Source organism: Oreochromis aureus, linkage group 16 (genome assembly GCF_013358895.1).
Source record: "Oreochromis aureus strain Israel breed Guangdong linkage group 16, ZZ_aureus, whole genome shotgun sequence".
NCBI lineage: Eukaryota > Metazoa > Chordata > Actinopteri > Cichliformes > Cichlidae > Oreochromis > Oreochromis aureus.
This window is the reverse complement of record NC_052957.1, coordinates 11,653,913-11,667,946: the sequence shown is the minus strand read 5'-3', so window position 1 is coordinate 11,667,946 and position 14,034 is coordinate 11,653,913. Positions and strand designations below refer to the sequence as shown.

The 14,034-nt window shown below is 38.6% G+C and overlaps 1 protein-coding gene across 1 annotated transcript in view; it reads left to right on the top strand.

The window, feature by feature from the left end:
- The window catches only part of epha6 (eph receptor A6), a 178,467-nt gene that overhangs the window by 85,719 nt on the left and 78,714 nt on the right, over positions 1-14,034 (top strand). The window contains exons 4-5 of the mRNA XM_039599594.1: positions 2,078-2,233; positions 12,286-12,621. Coding sequence (XP_039455528.1) covers positions 2,078-2,233; positions 12,286-12,621 — 492 coding nt within the window. The remainder of the gene's footprint in view (positions 1-2,077; positions 2,234-12,285; positions 12,622-14,034) is intronic.

The following is a 14,034-nucleotide window of genomic DNA, read 5'->3' as shown; positions in this document are numbered from 1 at the left end:
ATTATCTATATCCTTCAAGTCTTTCCCTGAATTTTACAAGCATAACTACAAAATTTCAGCAAGTAGCTTAATTAACTCTAAGTGCTTCCAGAATAGCTTAATATAATGCAAAACTATGTGATTTTATTTTGAAAAGCCCTCTGTTCGTTTCACTCCATTGAGTTTTCCTGACAGACTTTGGTTCATTTCCCACCCCTGTGATTACGTGCGCCGCTCCGATTATTCTCACCTGTGTTCAATCATCCAATCAATCATCACTGTGAGTATGTACACCCCCCCTGCTTCTCTTTGTTCCTTAACAGATTGGCTTTTTACTCACAGCAGTTAAGCTTTCAAGTCATTCCTGTTGTACCTCTTGTTTGGATGTTTTTTCATTAGTTTCCTCATGTGTCACTTCTTGCCTGTTTTTTGTATTTTTACCTCCCTCATACCTGAAATGTTTGGCACACTCACTGACCTCGTGTGAATGACTCCTTGGCTGATAATAAAGCTTAGTTTTGGGAGGAAAGTTTGTTTTGTTTTTTGTTTTTTTACATTTCTCTAGTGTGCAGTTCTGTGTTGCATTTCAAAAAGGTTTTACTTGTTGGTTAAAATAAATGGCTGATAAAATATTAACACATAATTCGTCTGCTCAGTTACTTTTAATGATATTCTAAATATTTCTTCTTCAGACATTTTGAATTGTCATGGTAGGAAAAAACACTAATGTTACTGCCGACTTAGTTATGGCTCTTTTCTGTTGAAAGTTCTGAGTAAGCTCTGACAATGTCAAAGTGAGCCAGCATTAACAATAAGTGAAAAGGAAACAGCTAAATGGAATTCTCAGGTATTCAATAATTACACTATTTAAACCCCCTAACAGTGGCATGTCAAAATGTCTTCTGTCAAAAAAGACCTATTGGACATGATTTCTTATAATCATCATAATCTTTTGAAAATTGTTCAAGGCAACATTAAATGGAGTAAAAGATTTATCAGTAGATTTGCTGCATTGTACTTTGTACTGCTTAGTTTGCTGTGGTATAAGGAACAGTATTTATTTGGCAATGGAAAGAAAAATTCCTTATATCTTTCACAAAAGCACTGGACTTTGACCCAGTGGACTGAGCTTCTTGATCCACGTGAAACCAAAAGTCAGAGCTGACCTATTAATAGATGTAGTTTGTTTATTTTCACTTGTATGTGTGTGTGCATTTATTCATGTTTTAACCCATGCACTTAAGTTTAAGAAGAGATTGTGGTTTGAATTAAAATAGGGCAATTTTGCAAGACCCTAATTCACAAAAGACACCAGATGTGAAAACTGCAGAGGTAAACTGCTCCCTTGTGTTGTGTCTTCACAAAAATATTAACAGTTATTGCATTCTGTTATGTCCATGTGTTTTTGGTGGCTAAATATTGAGAAAAAAGTTTTGCACAGCTATCACACATTTATTGGTTTTAGTACAACTGTGGTTCCTTTCTAGCTTCAAGACATTTCTGTGTTTTGATTGAAGCCATTGGAAATTCAAAACTAAACAGCCGTGAGTTATGTGACAGGTGGTACAACTGAATATTTTCCCCTCCAAGAGCTATTGTTTCATCACCTTTCCCTAACCTTGAATTATTTATTGGGAATTAAATGCTGGCAATAAACCTAAAGTTGGTATTATGTTTTGATAATCAATACCTTTGGTTTTAATCCATTTTTGTTATTCCGAAAAGGAAACAAAAACGTGGGAATTTTTGTATTGCAAGTGTTGTCAGAGTTAGAGATGATTTCAATGTTTCTTTGTGTCTTTGTTTTTGTGGAAAGTAAAAAATCATACTTTTTAATACTTTGAGTAAATATTCCTAAATCCAAAGCAGACAGTCTCCCTGTTTCACTGTTTAAATAGAAAACATGAGTTTCATGAATCTATTTAAAGTCTGAATTTCTGATGGATTGCAGCATAAACTGTGTCCCTTCAGGGCCTCTTTCTTTGCATAATATTATCAGGCTATGTGATGTTTGCATGAAATATTTCTACCTGTACATCTATAGGAAGGTCTGGCTTTGCACTTACAGACTGCCACATTGTGTGTCTGTCATCCTCAGCATGTCGTCCAGGCTTCTACAAGGCATATGCTGGAAACATTAAATGTTCAAAGTGCCCTCCGCATAGTTTCAGCTATGGAGACGCATCTGCTATTTGCCGCTGTGAGAAAGGCTTCTTCAGGGCTGAGAAAGATCCTCCAACTATGGCTTGTACACGTGAGTATGCCAGGAAAAAAAAAGAAGGTTTGAAGCACGATCTTCACACCATGTGCTTTGACAATTAGATTAACACCTTCCATCTTTAACTTCACAGGCAGATGGCACAAATGTTTATGAGTTCAAAATGAAAATATAAAATGCATTCCAGTGAATTTATTAATAGAACAATGATAACGTTAAAGACATGAGCTCACTTTACTGCACAACACATTTCAGTCATTCATCTAGAAAGGTGGGTGTGATGAAAATCAACCCACCATATAAAAGATGCAATCACAGAAATTTGGATGTGTGCAGGTACACAAACTACATCATGTGACTGAAGTGCAGCCTGGTTTATAAAAAATCTGATAATGCCAGGGTAATGTTAGAATGACTAGTATATACACAATGCTACAGCATTGTTTGACGTTCATACAGTATACTTAATCACATCGGAAAAACTGGTAAAAAGAGTAATTTTTTCCCATTGCTAGGTGGTTGCCAAGCACGCATGGTTCCGCTTTTATATAAAATTAAAATGATTGGTTGCTTTCATATTGTGTGGTAGGTGTATAAACGCTAGGTACAGGTAATTTGAGCCTGTTGCTAGGTGATTATCAGGCAGTATGATGGCATCATAATATATTATGTATGATCCAAGTTTTGTATAATTAATCCTTTCTGCATATAAATTAAGTATTAATTTTGTGAAATAAAAATAATATAACGCTTTTTTGTGCTGTAAGTTCATAAAGGTTCATTTTAGTCCATTGTCAGGTGGGTGTTAGGGAAAAGTTGATTGTGTTCATCTGGGCATAGCATTCCTTTCGTCACTCATCCAAGTGACTTCTTCAGTCAGCTGACTGCAGGTTTCCCCAATCTTATAAACAGTACATTTGCATAATGACTGAAACTAAGAACCTTTGGATGTACCTGTGTGCCAAGTTTAGTTGCTCGACTCCTGACGGTGTAGTGGGAGTTCTTGGACAAAGAAATAAACACACAGACAGAGCTTTTATAAATTTAAAATAAAGAAGAAAGAGGTATTTTAAGGTATTATGTTTGATTTGACATTGATGCCCTTTCTGATACAACCCTCCCAGACTTGTGGCTAACACTACTCCTTAAGCTGGGTTTGTAGCTTGTCCAGAATCAAACCCAGGATCTTTTGCATGTTGCTGGAATTGTGCTAACACTACAGCATGGATCCATTTCATGTAGTATAATGAGATGACAAAAAAATAAACTTTTCACAATTGTGAGCTGCTGAAAACATCCTGAAGATGTGCAAAAGCAAACTGGCTAAAGGCATTACCTCCTACCTTGGACATGAGTCATTAGACATAATAGCTGCATGTATAACTGCAGTGATGTTAGTCAAGCTTTTTGATGTGATCAGACTTATGGGAGAACTGACAGCTGTAATCACCATCATCATAAATAGGGAGATGGGAATAGTCATGTTATAATTTGGTCTGATTAAACTTGAATCAATTCATTGTACATTCACATTAAATATTTCTATACTTGTGTTTGCCAGACAGTCTGGTAAGTTATTACTTTGTCTATAGAGCTGGTGGATTACTCCAGTGTTCTCAGAGAATTTGCTGTGGCCGTAAATCCAGTCTCGTCTTTAGGACTTATCTGGTGTGAAACGGAACATTAGAGAGTCTCTGGATGAATTACATGGCTTTTGTTCAGCTGCCTCGTCTTCATTGATGATTCACTGACTGTCATTACGACTTCATATTTGCATTAAATTACAGTTTAACCGGACTAATTCTCCTTTAATTAAAAAGCCATTTAGCTGTCACTGAGATAGACGGGGGCCACGTCTGAGAGCTCTCCAGGGTGGAAGAGTGTATTTGTCTTTTACAGAAAGACAAAGCCAAGTCATTGTGGAGATGCTGTTAGTTCAGATTGTCCTGCAGGATGCAATATTTGCAGGGGAAATCCTCAAAAAGGCTTCAGCTCTTCCTTTGATATTTTTATGTCAAAATTTAGGCCCAGATGATTCAATATATACATTTAAACCTGAAAGCATTTCAGTCTGGGGTCTTTTATTTGTCTGACAACTACTTGAAAACTTATCTTAGGAGTGAATGGTATTCTTACTCAGTTGTATATAGCATTTGTATTCTATTTTTATCTTATTGTGTATTTTATTCTATTTGATTCTACTGTATATAGTATTTTATTTTATTCTATTCTGTACAGTTGTGTACTGTATTTATTCTTATTTTATTTTATTCTAATTTTTGCTTCATAACTTTTGCACTGTCCACTTCCTGCTGTGACAAAACAAATTTCCCACGTGTGGGACTAATAAAGGTTATCTTATCTTACCTGCAGTTACCTACACTTTCCACAAAGTGCTGAAAACATGAGCTAATCAAGCAATTGATGAGCTCTAGCTTCTTAAACTCTTTACCTCCAACATATGAACAAATGACTCCATTGGCCATATTTGTATTTACAGCATATATTGACTACATTGACAAGAGGTAAGTTTAATTTGCTTGAAAACAAAAAAAACATCGTTAAATCTTTACTACTACACTTACTAAAGACAACTAGACATCTTCCTCGGTAAACAGCGTTGTAATTTAGTGCCTTGTTCAATGGTTTGTCAACAGTTGTTAATTTGTTTTTAACAGTATCTCCACTCCAAGTACAAACACAGCATAAAAGGGCCTTGTGTGGGAGTGACAAACTTGCAAACTAAGAGGAGTAGGCTGGTGTACCACATCTACTTTTACAATCTGTGAGCTGTGTTTACTCACATAATGCATTTTAATCAGGAGCGTGTAGGCCAAAACATAAACTGTTTGCTTGACGTTAAAGACAATAGAGATTAAAGACCAAGAGCCTTAGAGGAAGACAATGTTAGAGAGGAAGAAAGAGAAGATAGAACAGGAGGGGAGATAAAGGAGAGGGAAAAGTGTAAAGGCTGGATGGAGTAGACAGTGAAGAGAGAAAGGAAAGAGGTGGTGATACCAATCTCCCCCTAGAATAGGAGTTGATTGATGGCAGTGGGGTTGCTCTGCAGGAGGGGAGGTGGGTGGATTCTCCTCGATGGAGAGAATAGAGAAGGTGAGATAATGGCCGATAGAGGCAGAGAGAGATAAAGGGAGAGAATGGACACACGCTGACAGAAGTGGAGGAGCAGTAGGAGGAGCTTTCCTGTCTGCTGAGATTTTAGCAACGGTGGGGAGAGAGGGATGGTGGAAGAGAGGGAAACATCCCATTGTCCTGGCAGACAGTGAGCTTGGCAGGACGGGAGTGTTCAAATCCCCCAGGCCTTTTAACTCCACCCTGTTGACAGCTGGCTGCCTGCTATTGCACAATGCTTACCCTGACACACAAACACTTGCATCCAGGGAGCACAAGACCTTAGCAAAGTGAAATGTGAGGGAGGTAGTTAGGCTGTTTACTGCACAGGTGAGGATTGCATTATAAGAGTCAGTACAGCTGGACTTTGAGATATGTGTATGAAATATTTATGAAATAGAAAAACATTTAGTGTTAAGGTTTTAGACAAAACACTAGTTGACGCAAATGCAAAATACTCAGTTTAATACTCAGGTTTGTTTTATCTGCAGAGGTGGCTCCTAGATCAGGAGAGTGGATTGACTACAGGAGGCTGATGCTGGAGGACACGGTGGAGAGTGGCAGGCAGGGTGTGTAGCTGGAGGTGGTTGGTAGCTGATGCTGGAGTTTCAGATGGAGAGTGGCGGGCAGAGTCAAAGCCGAGGATAGATTGTAAAAGATCGGGGTTAACTGGTAGCTGGTTGGCGCATACTGGAGGTTGGGAGAACAAAGACAACGTGTAATTAGTTCACTAGAATTTCAACAAGGAGCCTGAATGCCATCTACTATAGTAATTTATTTGACAGTCTGGCAAGGGGTGGATGACAAGTATATATATATACTGTAGGTGGTTGATTGAATAATGACACACATGTGTATCATCTGTCTCGATGGAAAGTCACGCCTCCAGGGATTCACAGGGAGACAAGACATACACAAACAGAGGGACAGAAAAAAAGGAAAGGGAGCGAGGGAAACACAAGGCAATAGAAAGCCAGTACTAAAAGCATGAGAGGACTATGACATTCAGAGCATTCTTTCACCTGCTTTTGACCTCAGATGGCAATTTTGGGTGATGTTTCTTATACAGGGATAGTAAGACATTCTAACGCTGGTGTGCACAACTTACATTTGGTTCTTACTATCCAAATAGTACAATGCACAGCTTGGCTACTTGGAATGACTGCATGATTGAATTAAGTATTTCCAAATTCAGACACATAATAAGATTTAGGTGATTGCACCTGCAGCATCATTGTTAAACATAGCACCATATCAGGACTGGTGATAGAATGCATTCTCTAGTGTCTAGACTGCAGCTGATGGAAACTCTGTTTGCCTGTATAACTTGGTAGGGGGGGGGTGAAATTGTGTGACTATGGGTCTGAAACACAAAATGAAAGAGTTGCAGTTATAATAGCAACAGTTTGTCCAAAAAGTATAATTAAAAGAAAGCATGCTCAAAAATCATTTGGCAAAAACAGTGATATTAGAATTGTGTATGTAGTGACATAAACTAACTGCTGGGCAGTTAAGCCCTTTATTTAATAAATGTGATTATGCTGCTGTAGAATAACAATGAATTTTGTTATTTTATTTAATGTTGATATACTAAACTGTGAGATTTTGTAATTAAACACAGCAAATCAGCTAAACATATCTTGGCTGTGCCTTCTACCAATAATAATGTAGAAAAATGTGGTAACAGTCATGTACTAATGGTGGAAACAAGTTATTAATATGAAAATAGCAAGTTATTACCAGCTTAATATCAAAGTAATAACAAATTATTATCTTACATACATATGGTATAGGTCTAATAATGACGAACAAAAAACATATGCCTATGAGGCAATACCAATTATTAATGTTATAATATAGTATTAAAAGTCAAACAAACTGAATCAAATTTCTATTTCACAACAGAATCAATGTATATATAGTTCAATTCAATTCAATTCAATTTTATTTATATAGCGCCAAATCACAACAAAAGTCACCTCAAGGCGCTTCATAGATACAGAGAAAAACCCAACAATCATATGATCCCCTATAAGCAAGCACTTTGGCGACAGTGGGAAGGAAAAACTCCCTTTTAACAGGAAGAAACCTCCGGCAGAACCAGGCTCAGGGAGGAGCGGCCATCTGCTGCGACCGGTTGGGGTGAGAGAAGGAAAACAGGATGAAAGACATGCTGTGGAAGAGAGACAGAGATTAATAACAGATATGATTCGATGCAGAGGGTCTATTAACACATACTGAGTGAGAAAGGTGACTGGAAAGGGAATCAATGAATGGGAATCCCCGGCAGCCTACGTCTATTGCAGCATAACTAAGGGAGGATTCAGGGTCACCTGGTCCAGCCCTAACTATATGCTTTAGCAAAAGGAAAGTTTTAAGCCTAATCTTGAAAGTAGAGATAGTGTCTGTCTCCCGAATCCAAACTGGAAGCTGGTTCCACAGAAGAGGGCTTGAAAACTGAAGGCTCTCCTTCCCATTCTACTTTTAAATACTCTAGGAACAACAAGTAGGCCTGCAGTGCGAGGCGAAGTGCTCTAATAGGATGATATGGTACTACAAGGTCATTAAGATAAGATGGGGCCTGATTATTTAAGACCTTGTATGTGAGGAGCAGGATTTTGAATTCAATTCTGGATTTAACAGGAAGCCAATGAAGGAAGCCAAACAGGAGAAATATGCTCTCTCTTTCTAGTCGCTGTCAGTACTCTTGCTGCAGCATTTTGGATTAACTGAAGGCTTTTCAGCGAGTTTTAGGACATCCTGATAATAATGAATTACAGTAGTCCAGCCTCAAGTAATAAATGCATGAACTAGTTTTTCAGCGTCACTAAGAGACAGGATATTTCTAATTTTAGAGATGTTGCACAAATGGAAGAAAGCAGTCTTACATATTTGTTTAATATGTGCGTTGAAGGACATGTCCTGGTCAAAAATGACTCCAAGGTTCCTCACAGCGTTACTGGAGGCCAAGGTAATGCCATCCAGGTAAGAATCTGGTCAGATACCATATTTCTAAGATTGTCAGGGCCGAGTACAATAACCTCAGTTTTATCTGAATTAAGAAGCAGAAAGTTAGCGGCCATCCAGGTCTTTATGTCTTTAAGACATTTCTGCAGTTTAACTAATTGGTGTGTGTTACCTGGCTTCATGGATAGATAGAGCTGCGTGTCATCTGCATAGCAGTGAAAATTTATGCTATGTCTTCCAATGATGCTGCCTAAGGGAAGCTTGTATAATGTAAACAGAATTGGTCCTAGCACTGAACCCTGTGGAACACCATAATTGACCTTAGTGTGTGAAGAGGACTCTCCATTTACATGTACAAATTGGAGTCTATTAGATAGATATGATACAAACCACTGCAGTGCAGTACCTGTAATACCTACAGCATGTTCTAATCGCTCTAATAGAATATTATGGTCGACGGTATCGAACGCAGCACTGAGGTCTAGCAGGACAAGCACAGAGATGAGTCCACTGTCAGAGGCCATAAGAAGATCATTTGTAACCTTCACTAAAGCTGTTTCTGTGCTGTGATGAGCTCTGAAACCTGACTGAAACTCTTCAAATAAGCCATTCCTCTGCAGATGATCTGTTAGCTGTTTGACAACTACTCTTTCAAGGATGTTTGATATGAAAGGAAGGTTGGAGATTGGCCTATAATTAGCTAAGACTGCTGGGTCTAGAGATGGCTTTTTGAGTAAAGGTTTAACTACAGCCACCTTGAAGGCCTGTGGTACATAGCCGATTATTAGAGATAGGTTGATCATATTTAAGATCGAAGAATTAATTAATGGCAGGACTTCTTTGAGCAGTTTTGTAGGAATGGGGTCTAAAAGACACGTTGATGGTTTGGAAGAAGTAATTATTGAAGTTAACTCAGAAAGATCAATTGGAGAAAAAGAGTCTAACTTAACATCCATGATACTAAGAGTAGCTGTAGATGATATTACATCTGTGGGATGATTATTGGTAATTTTTTCTCTAATGATTAAAATTTTATTTGTGAAGAAGTTCATAAAGTCATTGCTAGTTAGCGTTAAAGGGATGGTTTCTTCAATCAGTGACAAATAGTAAGATGTTCTGGCTTTGCGGAGGGCTTTCTTATAAATCAGCACACTATTTCTCCAGGCTAAATGATGATCCTCTAAATTTGTGACACGCCATTTCCTCTCCAGTTTACGAGTCATCTGCTTTAGGCTACGTGTTTGAGAATTATACCACGGAGTCAGGTACTTCGGATTTGAGGCTTTAGTTTTCACAGGAGCTACAGTATCCAGAGTTGTACGTAGTGAGGAGGTAAAATTATTAACAAGATAATCGACCTCTGTTGGTGTAGCGTTCAGGTAGCTGCTCTGCTCTATCTTGGTACAGAGCATTGAAGATGATAACAGTGGGTGGATTATATTCTTAAACTTAGTTACAGCGCTTTCAGAAAGACATCTACTGTGATAAAGTCTACTCTCCACTGCTGTGTAATCAATTATTGTAAATGTTATCAGGAAATGATCAGACAGGAAAGGGTTTTCAGGAAACACTGTTAAATGTTCAGTTTCTATGCCATATGTTAAAACAAGATCTAGAGTGTGATTAAAGTGGTGGGTGGGTTCTTTTACATTTTGAGAGAAGCCAATTGAGTCTAATAACAGATTAAATGCCATGTTGAGGCTGTCATTCTTAGCATCTACATGGATGTTAAAATCACCCACAATAATAATTTTATCAGAGCTGAGCACTAAATCAGATAAAAAGTCTGAGAAATCAGACCACACCACCCCCTCGGCCTGTGCTTCGAGATTTCTGGTAGTTAGAATGACTCGGGGGTGTTGATTCATTTAAACTAACATAATCATCCGGCTGCAACCAGGTTTCTGTAAGGCAGAGTAAATCGATTTGTTGATCAATTATTAAGTCATGTACTAACAGAGACTTGGAGGAGAGAGACCTAATATTTAATAATCCACATTTCACTGTTTTACTCTTTGGTTCAGATGTGGATACTGTATTGTTCTTTCTTTGTGATTTTTATGTTTAAGTTGTTTATTGCTGGTTTTAGTTTGTTTTTTGTCTGTTTGGGAGCTGACACAGTCTCTATGGAGATGGGTTTTTTTGGGGAGGGGGGGTAACAGGAGGAGAGAAGCTGCAGAGAGGTGTGTAAGACTGCAACTCTGCTTCCTGGTCCCAACTCTGGAGAGTTTAATAAATTGGTCCATATTTCTAGAAATGAGAGCTGCTCCATCCAAAGTGGGATGGATGCCGTCTCTCCTAACAAGACCAGGTTTCCTCCAGAAGGTTTGCCAATTATCTATGAAGCCCACATCGTTTCTGGGACACCACTCAGACAGCCAGCAATTTAAGGAGAACATGCGGCTAAACATGTCACTCCTGGTCTGATTGGGAGGGACCAGAGAAAACTACAGAGTCCGACATTGTTTTGGCAAAGTTACACACCGATTTAATATTGATTATAGTGACCTCCGATTGGCGTAACCGGGTGTCATTACTGCCGACGTGAATTATGATTTTACTGAATTTACGTTTACCCTTAGCCAGCAGTTTTAAATTTCCCTCAATGTCGCCTGCTCTGGCCCCTGGAAGACAATTGACTATGGTTGCCGGTGTCTCTAGCTTCACATGTCTGAGAACAGAATCACCAATTACCAGAGTTTGACCCCGGCGGGTGTGTCGCCGAGTGGGGAAAAACAGTTGAACACATGAACAGGTTGGTGGTGTACCTGGGGCTTCTGTTTGGACTATGCTTCCTCCTCACCGTCACCCAGCCGCCCTCTTTCCCCAGCTGCTTGGGGTCTGCCGGGGAACAGCTAGCGGGGCCTACGCTATCTTCGGCTGCACCAGCTACAGGGGCCTGGCTAGCTACGGGTGAATGAAGGGTGCGGCCAGTCTCCAATTCAGTAATCCTGGCCTCCAGAGCTGCAAATATGCTACATTTGTTACAGGTATCATTACTGCTAAAGGAGGCCGAGGAGTAACTAAACATCTGACACAATGAGCAGGAAAGTGCAGGAGGGACAGGTGAAGTAGCCATGGTGCTAACGAGTCGGCTACGAGCTAAGCTAAGCTAGCTAAACAGTACAGAGACAGTGAGTGAATACTTTGGCTATAAATTAGGTAGTGAGTACACAGAAAGGGTGCTTCGGATGAAGCACGTGAGGATTATACTATGAAAACAGAATGTATTTAAAAGTTTTTAATTAAATTGCTAAGCAGATAAGTTACTCAGAAACACCACCGTGTTTGAGCAGGAACAGGAAGTGATACTCTACCGCAGAGCGAGCGAACACCAAGAGTCTATGTCTATGTAATATTTTATAGAAAGTTTATATAAAGTATATATATAAAATATATTGTTATCACGATTATAAACACCTAGTAATATAATAGGAATATTTATGCATTTACATTTTTTATATACTGACTTGTGGTAGTAACCACTTGACAATAAGGTAATCTTAGCTGATGCTTTAACATGTTAGAATATAATTAATCCAACCCTATGCCTTCAGCATTCCTCTCTGTTTAACGGTAACAATATAAATCCTATATTTGATGCTGTGGATTATTAACTGTAAAAACCTGAAGAACTTTATTGTAGTCTAAGGAGTTTGGAAAGAAATCGACTAGACTTCTTTAAGTTGTCTTCTTTAAGAAGTCCAGTCACGTTTCTTTCCATGACCTGGATGACTAGGAACCTACACAGGTAACTTTCTTTGTAATAACCAGGAATCAGCAAAATGCCCTCTAACTCTAATTCCAAACTTCAAGTTATCTGAGGATCACCAGGAAACATCTGTGGTTAATTCCCTGCTTGTTTCCATGTTATTATGCTACTTTTACAACAATACTACTGAGCTATAATAGAAAGAGCTACCCATATTTCTTTTGAAATATTCATTTTCAGTTCTTTTATCAGTTTATGAATTTTTGCTCTTTTGTAGGCCCTCCATCTCCTCCACGAAATCTGATATTTAACCTGAACGACACCTGCCTGCTGCTGGAGTGGTCTCCCCCCAGCGACACAGGAGGTCGCAGGGACCTAACTTACAACGTCCAGTGTAAACGATGCGGCCCAGAGCCCGACCACTGCCAGCTGTGTGAAGACGAGCTTCGCTTCTTGCCAGGACCGTTAGGCCTGACCAACGCCACTGTCACTGTCATGGATTTTTCCGCACACGCCAACTACACCTTTGAGATCGAGTCGCTTAATGGTGTGTCAGACATGAGCTCGTTCCCTCGACAGGTGGCCATCATCACCGTCAGCACTGATCAGGGTGGTGAGTACTATTATTTTTGTTGAGTGTGTTACTTGTCATTTGCTCAAGCACAAGTTCTATAAAATGTAGGATTCTGCTTTGCTGGTTAAAAAAATGCAAAAAAATAACTAAAATAAATTTAATCTTTCCTAATATACCTACTCATATCACCAGAAAAGTTTATGATAACATGAAAACTTCTTGGTATTTTCACACTACCTTACACCTCGAGTTGTTCCCAAATACATTGTGCAGGACTCCGTGTATGTGTAAGATTATACATATAAATGAAATCTGCAGTGATAATCTAATTAGCTATAAATTAATCCCCTCCTCTGTGCGGCTTTATGTGGTTAGAAATGTATTGGTTCTCTCCAGTATCATGCTACATATGTTAACTCAATAACTCAAAAAGATTAACCTGATTTTTGTGAAATTTTTCAGTAGTTAGACTATGAGTAAGTGAAAAACTCATTAGTTTTTGGCAGAAGTATAATCGCCGTAAGACAAGAATATTTCATGTTTGTTTTCATAACTTGTGACGCCCAGAGGATTTGTTCATTTAAAAGGTATTTATGGAACTGTGAGGAGATCATCCCCTGTTTTTAAAGGCACTCTGTGACCTCTACCAGCATTATAGAGCAATACTTTTATGACTGGTTTGCTGTTCATAAATCCACATGACTCTGTGCTAGTGCCTGCCAATGGCTTCTTGCCATCTTATCCTACTTAACGGTAGAAGTAATGTACCAAACATGTATCGATATGCCAGCAAAGGCAGGAAAGAAGAAAATTAGGTTTGGAAATGTGTTCACGTTGTAATGTAAATAGCCTTTTGTTTGTTTACTCGTCATGGCTCTTTTCTTTCAACCCTTATGCAAATGTCACCAACAGTGCTTTTTTCCAGCAAAGGATTTTCATTATTTTAAGGTTATTCCTATTATTATTTGCAAATCTTCAACACTGAATACTGTATGTGATTGAATGTGAGTCATATTTCAGAGAAACCTCCACTCACAATTTGATGGCATTTCATTTATAGAAGGTAAAAATAATTTAACATGGGGCAAAATCATTGGTTACGACTGTTCCTCACAGAGTTTCTCACTCCATCTATGAGCTTTGAGATTTTGTCACAGAACAAAATCTGAAAAATTATATATGCCAATCAGAATGATTATGTACTGTGGAGCTGTGATCAAGAAAGTTTGTTCTGAGTACACAGCTTTAGTACAGTCATTAGTTTATTGTGTTACTGGGGCCTTGTTAGAGATTTGTGAGAAATGGCCTTGTGAAAGTTAATATTCAATACTTTGATCATTAGTTGCTTTTTGATGCAGTTAGTAAAGTAAGACAGACCTGGCGTTATGACAGTAAGGTAACTGTCCTTCTAATATTTCTAGGTTTGCACCCTCAAACACTGCTGTAAATGAT